The sequence below is a fragment of the Rhinopithecus roxellana genome, chromosome 11 (genome assembly GCF_007565055.1).
Source record: "Rhinopithecus roxellana isolate Shanxi Qingling chromosome 11, ASM756505v1, whole genome shotgun sequence".
NCBI lineage: Eukaryota > Metazoa > Chordata > Mammalia > Primates > Cercopithecidae > Rhinopithecus > Rhinopithecus roxellana.
This window is the reverse complement of record NC_044559.1, coordinates 57,758,475-57,773,258: the sequence shown is the minus strand read 5'-3', so window position 1 is coordinate 57,773,258 and position 14,784 is coordinate 57,758,475. Positions and strand designations below refer to the sequence as shown.

The 14,784-nt window shown below is 40.9% G+C and overlaps 1 protein-coding gene across 7 annotated transcripts in view; it reads right to left on the bottom strand.

Annotated features, from left to right (window-relative positions):
- Positions 1-14,784, bottom strand: part of NRP1 (neuropilin 1) — a 158,423-nt gene that overhangs the window by 76,932 nt on the left and 66,707 nt on the right. For all 7 annotated transcript variants that reach the window (XM_030940742.1, XM_030940744.1, XM_010364435.2 and 4 more), the window contains exons 4-6: positions 10,765-10,992; positions 3,356-3,511; positions 1,084-1,250 (exon numbers count right to left, since the gene is read on the bottom strand). In XM_030940742.1, coding sequence (XP_030796602.1) covers positions 1,084-1,250; positions 3,356-3,511; positions 10,765-10,992 — 551 coding nt within the window. The remainder of the gene's footprint in view (positions 1-1,083; positions 1,251-3,355; positions 3,512-10,764; positions 10,993-14,784) is intronic.

The window sequence follows — 14,784 nt, the reverse complement described above, 5'->3', positions numbered from 1 at the left end:
TTCCAAAGTAAAACAAAATCTGGTATTTGTGCTTAAAAGACTGAAGCAGCAATAGATGTGGAAAGTAGAGGATTAATCATCTTTTTTTTTTTTTTTTTTTTTTTTTTTTTTTTTCCTTGCTTGGAAACTCTCTCTGGGAATTAGTCATTTTATATCTAGCAATAAACGTAAGACAGGCTCCGACTATTCTCCTGAAAAGGAAGCCTGGATCCTTCAGCAAATAATCTTTTGTATAATTTGCCCACAGTTTAACCCACAGATCCAGCTATGGATGTTTCATTTAACAGTGAGTGAAAAACTCAGGACTGTCAGCATCAGGCCTTTGGGTGGGAATACCCAGATATCAAGATTGGGCAAGTGGGCATTAGGAGTGGTGCCAGGGATGAGAGGGGTAGACGGCTGGAAAAAGGGGTCAGTGGTGGGGATGTGGGGCAGACGAGGTATCTGTGGGGATACATAAGTGACAGCGAGAAGGGAATGTCAGAACAAAGTGAGGAAAGTAGAGGCAGCATCACTAATGAGGACACAGGTATGTACATTTCATGCCTAAACATGGATATCTCATCAACGGAGAGTGCCTTCAACCAAACCCCTTCTTGGATCTGTGCTATATAGACCTACGTGGAAAAACACACTCCAACCTTTCCTTCCCTTCTCCTACCCTGAACAAACAGAAATCTATACTTGGAAACAATTATTTCATACACGTCTATAAACAGGATTCATATATTTTATCCAGGAAATAAAAACATGTCAAAATAGGAAGCCCATTAACAGACAGTGTGTAGTTGGGAAAAATCAGATCTTGGAGCTGTTATCAAAGTGAGACACCTGTACTCACATTCTCGGAAGAGTAGTATGTAAGTATCTGAGAAGATAAATGGGTTTTCAGGGATGTCATCTGGGCCTGCTTTTCTCTGATTGTGTAGTGATGCGCTCATTTTGCAGTGATTTATACCTGATGGCCGTTAACCTATCTTCTCATTGGAGGCCATTTGGCACAGTACCACTTTCTTTCAACAACCTCTCTAGACAGTCAAAAACTTATTCAATCCTAGATAGGCTTGATCTTATGCTGCATACCTGTATCCACTCTCGGTAGGAATCTTCTCCAGGAGTCCACCCATTCTCAGGATAGTTCAGGCGGGAGCGCTCTGCAGACCAGTTGGTGCTATATTGGGAAGAAGCTGTGATCTGGTCAGAATGAATTTCTCCTGATTCCATGCCCAGAGCTTCCATACATTTGAAATCTGAAGGGAAAAACAGGGCCCAAAGTCATCAAAACATAGGGGATTTATGAAATTTAAAAAAGAAAAAGATGCATTTTTCTTTTTTAACTTGACAAACCAAAGAGTTCATTCATTCAAAATTCTTTAAAAAGATGGTAGTAAGGGACTTACTGGAATATAGCACTGATACTTGGATTTTCATGGCAATATTTAAAAATAAGGTTATCAAGATCATACAGTGATTAATAATTTTCCCAAGTGGACCTAGGTTGACAAAAAGACAATTTGAAATGTACCAGGAAATGATGAAAATTCTGATTTGTGTTCACAGTTGAGTATGTGTGTTTATAACTATCTATGGCTCTACCTGTCATATGGGTACACACAAAAAGTTGTATTTAAAATAAAATTTTTGTATTAAATCATTTCTTTTAATATCAAAGAGAACTGAAAAAAGACTCTATGTCTAGTTACAATTCATACTCAAAGGATGGTAGATCTTAACTCCCTGTCTTTCAGATTCTACTATTGGCACCCAGACCACCTCTTCCTGACTTCCTTTGTTCTTATGCCCCGCCTCTGGCCTGATCATGACTATTAACATGATTAGCTTATTAAAACACACAATTATGCATTGGGGGTAAACTGCACTGTCACATGGCCCCAAAACACCACAGTTTTAGAGCACAAAATCAAAATGCTCACAACAGTGACCATGAAACATCAAAATTTATATTCTCTGAGGACTAACATCCTCAGTTTGATGATACTGGGGAAATGAGCATTTAGCTTTAGGAAAATGTTAATCCAAAGTACACAAGTGAAAAAAAGCTTTAGCGATTAAAGGGAAGGTCTTCAACCATCCAGAAAATCTCAGCTAATCAAAATTCCCCATTTTCTGAATTTTCTGTCAATAACAGATAAGGTTTTAGGGCATACAAGGTTTTCTTGCAATGGCTTCATATTTTTAAGCTTAGCTTTGTTATTTGTAATATAACAATTATTTACAGGCACAAAAATACATAAATCAATTAGTCCAATAAATAAAATACAAATAAGGTTTTGAAATTTCACTGGCCTCTTTATTTTCCAGTGAGATCTGCTGTAGAAGATATGAGCATATCTGTAGGATACCTCTCCAAACACCCCTTGTCCTCTCCCTATGTTACTTTACAGCCTGGGAGCTAGAGCTGATAATTGCACAAACAATTTACTCTTTGTTCTTTTTTGTTGTTGTTCTTGAGACTGGGTCTTACTCTGTCAACCAGGCTGGAGTGCAGTGGCATGATTATAGCTCACTGCAGTCTTAAACTTCGGGGCTCAAGCAATCTTCCCGCAGTCTCCCAAGTAGCTGGGACTACAGACATGATCCACCATGCCCAGCTAACTTTTCAATTTTTAGTACAGTCAAGTTTGCATTATATTGCCAAAGCTGGTCTCCAACTCCTGGCCTCAAGCAATCCTCCTGCCTCGCCCTCCCAAAGCACTGGGATTACAGGAATGAGCCACCAGTCCTGGCCTTATTCTTTGTTCTTTCAGATTTTTTCTTGGGCCTTTAAAAGACCTAGAGACCACAAAAACTTTGAGGAAGTGTTGAGCTAGCTGAGTTGAATATTTTAATAGAATACAAAAAACATAATGGCTTCCTCCAGCATCTTCCACAACCAAACCACTGTGCATTATCCACACTTTGTGACTGCTCTGTCAGTGAACTACCACAGATTTGTTCTTATCATCTGGGATAGATGCCTGTCCTCTTATGATGCTCAGCCTTGTATGCATTGGAGGGTGCCAGGTAGATGCTCTAGTCACATTTCATTGTTTCAAGGCACTGTTTTGCCATTTCCCACTTTCTCCCATAATTTCAGAGGCTCCCAAGCAGGCTTCTCACCCACAATTTTATAAAGAAAGCACACCAGATAGTTCTTCCTATTGATACTAAAACAAAAAAAAAAAAAAAAACAAAAAAAAAAAAAACAAAAAAAAAACATTTAAAAGAGAAAAACAGATACCTGGCACCCCCGTTCACAACACATTACTTTAGTGCTTCATGTGGCCGCAGGTGTGTGAGCAGGAATAACAGTGAGTATTTACTACAGGGCTTTGCAAAATGAATAAACACTGACCTTCTGAGACACTGCTCTGCAAGACACTGTAGTTTGCTGAGAAACCTTCTTTTGCTATTGCGCTGTCGGTGTAAAAAACCATGGAGAGAATGCCCGATGAAGATCGGATTCGACCTGGTGTTTTCTGTCCACAGTAACGCCCAATGTGAGGGCCAACTGGAAAGGGAGGAATACAGACAATGTCAAAATGTCTTTTCTGCGGCAGCAGATGCAAGAATTACCATTTACAAACATGGGTCCCAGCAGAACCCAGAAGTGTTTTCTAACCCAAAGCAAGGCTTCCCTAAGTTAATTGGTTTGCAGTGAACATACTGGATTGGGTTTGCGGAGAAGATTTTAAAGTGTACTCAGAAGGGCAGTAACAGGCATAACCGCATTCCCCAGTGAGCAGAACTGTTTTCAGGAACAGAATCAAAATGCTTGCTTCAATTGCAAAGAATGAGATTTAGGCTATTGAAGTGGCACCTTGGTACCCATTGGCAGGGCAAAACTGTATACACAGCCCAGCGCCAAAAGATTCCTGCTAAGCTGTGGTCACTGAGGTTTCTGAGTTACCTGTCCTCGCCTCTCTTGCCCTAGGGGAGATTCTGGGGATGCTGATGTCCAGGGAACCCTCTGGTCTGATCAGTCCCAGGGGTCTGATCCACAATTGACCTGTGATTGGCTTCCTCATGCTATCTTTTTGCCCTGGATTCTTATTATGATAAACATCACAGGCTTGGACAAAGGACAGTGGATTATGTCCTACTCAGGGCTTTATGTGAAGACAAATCATTGTAACCATGTAAAAAGTTGGAGACTACATATACCAATAATTTATAAATAATGGCAACCTATAATCTAAATGAAATAAAAATGCATCTGTCTGGCTTCTGTCCTAGTTTTTTCTCTCCTAACTGAGAGGTGACTTGTTTCCAGGGACCAAGAAATCACCAAAAGCATCCATTTGATTGTGCACACCAGGAAAAAAAGGGGACTTGAGGAGGCGAATGATTGGGAGCACCCACTAATTTATGTTAAAGTCAAATTGTTTGATGGCCGGGTGCAGTGGCCCACTCCTGTGATCCCAGCACTTTGGGAAGCTGAAGTGGGTGAATCACTTGAGGTCAGGAGTTCGAGACCAGCCTGGTCAACATGGTGAAACCTCGTTTCTACTAAAACTACAAAGTGTGCCAGGTGTGGTGGGCAGTGCCTGTAATTCCAGCTACTGGGGAGTCTGAGGCAAGACCCCGGGGGCGGAAGTCGCAGTGAGCCAGGATCGCACCACTGCACTCCAGTCTGGATGACGGAGTGAGACTCTGTCTCAAAAAAACACAAAAATCAATACAGCAATTTGCTGTTTGACTTAAACTGGCCACACCTTTGTTGAAGTGCTTTAAGCAAACCCTGGCAATGAGTAAACTGGAAATTGCCTTGGGAAGAGTGCAGAACTCCTCTGGATGGCGAATCTTTCCACTTCCCTGTCCTGATTATCGACAAGCCACACACAAAAAAGTCCTTTTTTTCCCTCTAGGTTTTTTCATTGCACATATGGTAAAAACATACCAGATGGTTTGGGTTTAGAAGGACAATATGGTGTGGACTGTTTTCCCCTCCAAGAAATCCATGGTTCTGTGCGTTTCAACTAAGAATGGTTGCTTTGTTTAAAGAAGCACATTAGGTGGACATGTCCCTGGAGGGAGGGGCCTTCAACAGGGACATGGTGTTTCAAGGCCAGTGTGTGCAGTATGGATGCAGGACGCGGCTGATGAAGGCCAGGAGAGACTTCAGATGTGGTTGCCAAAGTGTACCTCACAAGAACTGGTCTCCCTGAAGCCCCGAGTACCAGCTGCGTTCCTAGTAGGCAGCAAATCCGAGCCCCCGTTTTGTGGATTGCACAGATCCTCAGCTGACAGGTTTTCAGCTCTTGGCCAATTCTCAAAAAAAAACAAAAACAAAAAAAAAAAAAAAAAAAAAAAAAAAAAACAAACCCAAACCCAAACAAAATAAAAGAACTAAAGTAAACCAAAATGGTTCACCTATTTGAGTTAGCGCAAAAATGGGCTGCTTTGAACAATACCTGCTAATTTCTCGATGTGTTGGAAATAACGGAGTTGAGTGAATTCAGTTTTCTCTCTACCGCAACCCCTTACTCTCCCTCCAGGCACCACACAGTTTGTGTGCTTAGACTGCTTTATCATGAAGAAAACGAGGAGGATGACCCAGTGGGGAGGATTGATACGGATTATCTACAGGACATCACGCTGACACGGACAATAGCTTTGCATTATGGAAGCAAATTTTGGTATATTAGACTTCTCTGTTGGCAGAAGAAAGCATCTCAGAAGATGAAACTCTTGCTGTTTTTTGTCTCTCTTCAGCTTTAATCCTAGCTTCTGATTCTTCTACAGGTAGTGGTTCTTTGCTATTTAATAGATTTTCTTCATTCTGGTTGTGGCCCTAGTAGTAATGCAACACTTTTTTTTTCTTATCTCTGGAGCACGAAGTTGTCCATAACATACACATGAAAATACCTTGCTAGAAGCATACACTTAAGTCTTTACTTTCCTAAAAAAGAATCTCATTTCTGATCTGCAATATTAAAAAGAAGGCTTAGAGTCCATTCAGACTTCCTCACTACTTTTTCCCTCATTTAAATTCCATTAGTGTGGCTTCATGATGTTTTTTCTTTAGTTTGTGGGCAAACGTTTACAGCCCTAATCCTTGGGGTCGTTCTCTGATCGCCAGAGCCGCTGACCTCCCCCAGAATACAAGCTCGTAAGCAAAGCTGTGATCGCCGTGTGGAAGCCCAGGCGGCTGATCCTCCCCGCCACTATCACCCAATTCCTTTGGGGAGGGCAGAAGGGGAATCTCTTTGAAAGAGAAAACAGAAGAGAACTTGTCTGATGCAGACTTGCAATTTAGAGAGTCTCCATGACTCACTGGTTTATAATGTTTAAGACATGCTGGGTAAATCTGCCTTCTGTCCCTAGAACATTGCCCCCGGATAACAGCGTGCCACTCTCTTTAGGAGCCCTCAAGATACGACAGTGAAAGGCTTTTTCGACTATAATACAAAGAAGTATTGAATTTTCCTGAACAACAGCGAGACCTTAGCCTAGCAAGCTAATGTAATATTGATCTGAGTGAGAGTGGATGAAATACTCTTATCCGTCTCGTGTGTGTGCTCATTTGTGTATTTACATGAACATAGCTATTGGATTTCCTATTTCTGTTATTGTGAACCCAAGGGCCGAGGAGATGAATGAAAACAGTCACAAAAGCAGAAGTATAATTCAAAAATTGAATTATTGCAGAATTTTAGCAAGCAACATGTGCCAAGCTTCAGGGAAAGGAGAGCTATAATGATCATATCTTATCAGACGAGAAAGGAATATAATATATATAGTATTTGTGCTGTTTAAATATATGCCTACAACGGGCAATGGTGATCCCATATCCTTTGCATTTTCCCATTAATCTCTCCAATAATTAAAACCTTATCTCAGAATCAGATGATATGGCTTTCTGCCACATTTTTATGTGAAAAAATAAAAGTGCTGGTCTACTACAAACAGGTATTTTAAAATTTGTTTTTTTCTTTTTTAGAGATGGCTGTCTCACTCTGTTGCCCAGGCTGCAGTGCAGTGGCACAATCATAGCTCACTGTAACCTAGAACTCCTGGGCTCAGGTGATTCTCCCACTTCAGTCTCCTGAGGGGCTGGGACTCCAGGCTCATGCCACTATGTCCAGCTAATTTTTAAACTTTTTTTTGCAGAGACAGGGTCTCATCTCTCGATGTTGCCCAGGATGGTCTTGAACTCCTGGCCTCAAGCAGTCCTCCCACCTAGGCCTCCCAAAGTGATGGAATTACAGGTGTGAGCTACTACACCTGGCCTAAAGGTATCCTTTTAAAATATTCAAAGTAGTTTGAATAATAGACAAAAAAGGGATTCGTTTCAAAGGTACAAGATAGGCCGTCTATACTTTTCTGAAATTAATAGACTTTTTGGTGTGGAATATCTGGAATACCAAAAATACATTTTGTAGCTTTTCCCCAGAAAAAATTGGCATATTTATATCTATCTCTTCTAAATTAGTCTTTAGAAGGTTAATTAAATGTAAAAGTAAATAAAAGCAAGCAGAACTCAATCTAGCTATTATGAAATGTATTCCTGAAATGATTGACAATTTTTGGAACACAGGTAACAATTGCAGTTCCAGCTCCTTTCGCCAGCTGAGGCAGAAGGCTGACATCATCACCACCGATGTGATGTGAGCTAAGCATTCACTTCTGGCCCCATCATCCACACCAACACTTCCAGCATCTACCTGGGCAATGATGCTGCGCTCTTGGCCTTAGCCCATATGTAAACCTTCACCAATTTTTTTCAAAGTTGCCATTTGTGAATCCATGCAGCTTCAAACAGAGTGGTAGACGGAGATGCGGAATTCACAACATGCATGCCTTGAATTTTGAGTTCTGGAGTAAACTGCTTTTCCTCAAAGTCAATTTGAATCAATGGATAGCTTTCAATTACCTAGTCATTTAATTCAATGTTTTTGATAAAATGCAATGTAAAATCACTTGATGGTTAAAAGCCTTCCGCACCTTCTGGTTGTTGTTTTTGGAAAGGATATCAAAGACTAAAAGCAATTTTGTTGGCAGAGGAACTATGTGTGTTGAACTACTATGACAAAAATGTTTCTAGTGTCATTGACCAAAAAAAAAAAAAAAAAAAAAAAAAAAAAAAAAAAAAAAAACCAGGAGGATGCAGTTTTATTTTGCCTAAAAAAGAAAACCGTTATGCAGGTACAGGCTGAATGAGGCCAGGTAAATATTAACAAATATACAAATGCATTCTTCATATTCCAAAGCCAGTTTTCTCTGGGAACAAGTGAAAGGCACCATAGTTTAAAACATGCATAAATTGCAAGGCTGATAACTCTTATTGTTAATTGTTCCTCGATTCAACTCAGTGATTTTCTAGAGCCAGAAAATTACTACTTTGAAAAACCCTTGACACTAATAACAATGTGCCTTCTTTCTGAAAGTCTTCTAAATAAGTTGGTTGATTGGACCTCCTCTTCAGATGTCAATTTAAATGAAAGTTCTAGAAAGGAAAGCTGCAAATTTGGGTTGTGAACAAATAAATCCATTGTAAAATGTTCCAACTATTGTTACAATATTATTATAATACTGTTTTCCTAATTATCAGATTGAATACTTGGAAATCAATCAGAACTCTGTTTGGGCAAATCTCATTATTTAATAAAAGAATTTTGATAAGATTATCATAACCCTGTTTATATGGTAAAAGAGCAAAGAAGATATTAAACTAATGTTAACTCACCCATTTATTCCAATGGCAATATAAGGATTCTCTAAACCTGGTTTTTCTCTAATGCTGTTTACTATTGAGGAACATAGCTAAATTGAATCACACTAATAATAATGTCATTTCAAAGACTAAGGCAATCTCCTTTACATTTTACTTACTCTTTTTTTTAAAAACAGATTCTCACTCTGTTCCCCAGGTTGGAGTGCAGTGGCCATGATCTCGGCTCACTGTAACCTCTGCCTCCCAGGTTCAAGTGATTCTCCTGCCTCAGCCTCCTGAGTAGCTGAATTACAGGCATGCACCACCATGCCCGGCTAATTTTTGTATTTTTCAATACAGATGGGGTTTCACTATGTTGGCCAGGCTGGTCTCAAACTCATGACCTCAGGTGATCCACCCACCTTGGCATCCCAAAGTGTTGGGACTATAGGTATGAACCACAGCACCCGGTCTACATTTTACTTTATTCTTTATGTACAATGTATTTAAATATTCTTTTGAGAATAGTATCTGACTCTGTTTTACAGATAGTTATACATCTCCTAACTCCATGATGGTGAAGACTTCCAAGCCATCCTCTCTGATCTGTGTAATGTGTGTTCTCTAGAGAAATCTTAATATTAAACCAGACTAAACACAAGACAAGCAATGCAGCTGTAACAAATTATTGGATATTATCCCTCACTGTTCAGAATTTCGCTATGTATTTTTGCCATTCACCTTCTAATTCACAAGAGTGGAATGGAAAACTTTCATTTAGATGTCCACATGGCTATTTCCTCCACCTCCTTCAAATTTTCACTCAAATGTTGTTTTCTTTAATAAGGTCTAACCTCGGCCGGGTACGGAGGCTCATGCCTGTAATCCCAGCACTTTGGGAGGTCGAGGCGGGCGGATCACCTGAGGTCAGGAGTTTGAGACCAGACTGGCCAACATGGTGAAAACCCGTCTCTACCAAAAATGCAAAAAATTAGCTGGGTGTGGTGGTGGGCACCTGTAATCCCAGCTACTCAGGAGGCTGAGGCAGGAGAATCGATTGAACCCAGCAGGCGGAGGTTGCAGGGAGCCGAGATCACTCCACTGCACTCCAGCCTGGGTGACAAGAGCGAAACTCTGTGTCAAAAATAAATAAATTAAAAAAAAAAAAAAAAGGTCTAACCTCACCACCCTATTTTAAATTTCACCCTATATCTTCCCCCTCCTAACTTCTCATCCCTTGACTCTGCTCTACTTTTTCTTGCTTGCATTTGGGGAGATTTGTTTACAGCACTTCTCACCTTCTAACATTTTACACACATAATTCATTTATTTGTAATGTGCATTGTTTATTGTCTCATTCTCCCTGGCAGAAGAGAAACTCCAAAGGGCAGCACCTTTCATTGTTTTGCTTACGCAGGGGCAAGGATGGTGCCTGGTACGTGACAGATGCTCAAGAAATACTTTTTAGGTATATGAATGCATTTAGATGATAGGTCAATGACTATAAATGATGTAATGAGGTGACTCAAATTCCCAAAGATGAAAAATCTGTAGAGAATGTACAGGAAAACTGTCTAAATTTGGAATGCCCAAACATTCTCATTCCTTTTCCAAATTTTTATTCTGTAGCATAACAGATGCATATTTTGGCCTTAAAATTTTATTAAGTACTCAACCTCTCAGGTCCTGAGTCTCTGCATTTCTAAAATGAGTGGTTTGATATAATGGAATTACTAAGAGCCCATCCTCTGACAATCTGTGAATTAATGATGAGTAGCCAGGTCAGTGCATGAGCAAAATACTTTAGTGAGAAAAACTATGTGTTCACCTCAATTATATCACAAAAATAGCTACAAGAACTTTTCGTAATCTTTCATGGCCTCAGCTTCCTTATCTATAAACTGAAGGAATTGGACTAGATAATTACTAAGGTCTTCTTGAGCTCAAACATTTCATCACTGCTCTGCATAAAGAGAGTTTTGCTTTGTTTTCCAGTGTCCTTTTGAGCATTTTTTAAAAATGATGCATGTATCATGACTCTTGTAAAAGAATCCTGGTGCCCTTCCTCCAGAACCTTCCCTTTTTGGGGTGCTTCTTGTCATTCTTACCGTCAGGGAATCCATCCCAGATTTCCAGCCGGTCGTAGCGACAGAACATCCCCCCTGGAGGATTTGAGTCAGGCTCCAGGTCAAAGCTTTCAAATTCCAGGATAATCTCTGACATCTTTGGTGCAAAGACAATATAAGTGCATTCAAGGCTGTTGGGATATTTTTCAGGGAATCCGGGGGACTTTATCACTCCACTAGGTGTTGTGTAGTTCTGGGAACATTCAGGACCTATGAGTAGAAGAGAAAAAGGAGTAAAGTGAAAATCCCACTTAAACAACTTCCCCAAGAAATAACCTGGGTAAAGACAGAACATCTTTCTAATAAAAGCCCACCATTATAACCACTGTTCTAATCATGCATTAGTCAGCTTTTTCCTATTAGTAAAATGGGTATGGAAAGTCAAGTTTAGATTTATTGTGTTAACCTTAGCTTTCCATTTGTATGGAGCAATTTAAAGACTTCTGCTGTTGCAGGGGGAAAAATGACAAATATAAAATCATGTGGGAACAATGAATGAGTAAGCTGCAGAAATCTCGACAGAGCCCTAGAGAAATAATTATAGCCCCTTCAAGCTTAAATCTTTAAATCTTGAGGCTGACAGCCCTTTATTGGTGAAATAGAACATTTATAATGATGAGGGAGAGAATTCAGTGGAGGCAGTTTGGGTTTCAGATTCCTACACCAGTGACTCAGTAACTCTGCCAGATGTGACCTATGCCTCTTTGACAAACGAAATGTGAAAGGTAATTCGTACATGTACCAAGGGTGAGTGACTCATTCTGAGTGGTGTTGACACAGGTGGGCCGGTAAAGTGTGGCTGTTAGTGAGGGCACGATAAACTGTGATTACAGGCCATGATGCCGGAAGTCACCTGATATCAATGCTGACATCCTAACCTTCCCTGAAGTATCAGACACAGTATAGTACGCCATTCTAAAATTGCATGTTAAAGATATGTGTGTGTGTGTGTGTGTGTGTAATGCATCTATTTATAATGTGTAATTTTAATGACTGTTCAGTACCACCAAGACTTTACAAATTATGGTGATTTGTCATTGAAATTGGTCAAGAGCATCCATGCATATAGTACAGGTTGACCTTATGCCTGTATGAATGACTCCAATTTCAATTCATGGTAACCAGCATAGGGTGGTATTCACTACACAATTCAAAAACTGTCCTTCTCGGCTGGGTGCGCACGGTGACTCATGCCTGTAATCCCAGCACTTTGGGAGGCTGAGGTGGGCGGATCACCTGAGGTCAGGAGTTCGAGACCAGCCTGGCCAACATAGGGAAACCCCTGTCTCTACTAAAAATAGAAAAATTAGCTGGGCATGGTGGTAGGCACCTGTAATCCCAGGTACCTGGGAGGCTGAGACAGGAGAATCGTTTGAACCCGGGAGGCAGAGGTTGCAGTGAGCCAAGATCACACCACTGCACTCCAGCCTGGGTGACAGAGCCTGCCAGACTCCACCTCAAAAAACAAACAAACAACAACAACAACAACAACAAAACCAAAACTGCCTTCCCTACCAACATGAGCACATCATCTCAGTCCCTCAATACCACCTGCTGCTATGATCTTCAAATAGCTACACTTGAGACTCTTGTGAATCAGAGAAGTCTTTACCCTTTTGAGTTTCAGGATCAAATCTGGGGGTGTTCAGTTCAACAACTCTTTTCCTGCACCATTTTCTCACAGTGGCTTGAAGGCAGAAGTGATGGGGCCCTGGCAATGGCATGCAAGGATTCAATTCTAAATAAGGTGCTTTGTTGACATTGGTCTTAACTGAACATTCTCCCAAAGTGCCAGGCAACTAGAGGCGACTCATTAGACATCAATAGAGATTAAAGTTAACTAGTAGGTCTCTAGTTTTAGTGATTCGGGTCAGGAGGCTGAATACCAACGGAGTGCATTTGGCAGCCTGTTGAGAAAACAAATCAATCCTTTCCTCCTCATGCACATATCAACTATCCATGGATCCATGGCATTGCAGATGCAGAAGAATTCTTAGATGGGCACAGTAAACCTGGTCTGCAGAGGTCTGACTTATTTGATATACCTCTCAAACCTTCTTGGACACGGCTCACCCTTCACCGTGAGCGCTGCAAATGCTTATCTATTTGATTCTGGTTCAAAAGTTAGTAACATGTGGCAATTTGCCAGGTCAGTTCCAGGTAGAGATTACGACATGTGCTGTATGGTTTATAATCTTAGTTTCTAAATTACTCTGGTGGCTTCTGAGATGACAGCGACTATGCTAATTTGAGTCATTCATCCACAAATAAAAAATACGTATGTACATATATGCTATTGGGGACCCTTTAGGATTTTATATCCACGGTGTAGAAACGGTTATGCTGGAGACCTCCAAACTCCTCCCTGGGGAAAAAAACACTTTGGCTACATTCTTGTAAGCCAAAGTAAACAGCAAAGTTTCATGCAGATACCAATGTTTTCTCCTTCTTAAAAAGATAAAATGTTTCAGTTCAGATTAAGATTTATTGAGAAAAAAATGACAGGAATTAAGGTCATACTTTCAAAAGCAAGTGAATTTCGGTGCTTTCACTTTGCCCTTGTCATGCTATGGAAGTGATCCCAGGTTTTCTTGTGTATTTTGACAAAACATGGGGATATTCCATGGGGTGATGGAGGAGAACTGGATGGAGCTCCAGGAGACCTGAATTCCAATCCTGAGATTCACTCACTGGCTGGGTAAACTTGGGTGGCCTCTCAACCTTTCTGGTTCTCAAATTCTGTGCATGACAAACAGGAGTTGGACTTTAGAATTTGCAAAATAAAATCTCTTCTAATTTAAAGATTCTGTAACTTCCTATTTTCTCCACTATACACCAAAATTCGTTTTCATATTTTCCTTATTCACTGTTGTTTCAGTTCACCATAGTTGAAGAAACACTTTCTCCCAAAAGGACAATGGCAGAAAAGGGGGTAAGAAAGTCCATGGTGAATACACATGATAGTGTTTGGATCTGTGTCCCCACCAAATCTCATGTCAAATTATAATCCCCAATGTTGGAGGTGGGGTCTGGTGGGAGGTGATTGAATCATGGGGGTGGATTTCTTATGAATAGTTTAGCACCATTCCCTCCTGGCCTTGTCCTTGCAATAGTAAGCGAGTTCTCATGAGATCTGGTTGTTTAAAAACGTGTACCATGCTGGCTAACACGGTGAAAGCCCATCTCTACTAAAAATACAAAAAATTAGCCAGGTGTGGTGGTGGGCACCTGTAGTCCCAGCTACTAGGGAGGCTGAGGCAGGAGAATGGTGTGAACCCAGGAGGCGGAGCTTGCAATGAGCTGAGATCAGGCCACTGCACTCCAGCCTGGGTGGCAGAGCGAGACTCCGTCTCAAAAAACAAAAGACAAAAAACAAAAAAACGTGTAGCACCTCCCCTCCCTCTCTCTCTTGCTCCTGCTCTGGCCACTGTGACATGTGCTTCCCCTTCGCCTTCTGCCATGATTGTCAGTTTCCTGAGACCTCCCCAGAAGTTCAGCAGGTGTGAACATCATGCTTCCTGTACAGTCTGCAGAACTGTGAGCCAATCAAACCTCTTTTCTTTATAAATGACCCAGTCTCAGGTATTTCTTTACAGCAGTTTGAGAACACAGGAGATGAATATACAACACAGGAGATGAGCAGGAGTGAGGCCAGCAGCCCTGGGTACCTAGGAGTGAGTGGCACTCTTACAGGCATTTGGAGTTAGTGAACATGAGCTTTCCTCCTTACTTGTAAGAACAGGAGTAACTTGTATAGCTATAAGGAATGCCACCATTTAGTTGCCAAGGACAATAAGGATGGAGAATAATAACAGTCAAGAGACTCTCTTTGGAATTATTATTAAATGCACAAACTCTCACTCCTGTAACATATATCAAGTGACCAAGTCTGCTCTCAGTAGATGGCACCCCCCACCCCCGGGCCCCTTGCACTGAGACCCATAGGAAACAGCAGCAGCTTCTTCCAGCATCTGGGCCTGAAGACCAAGGGAAGGATGGGAA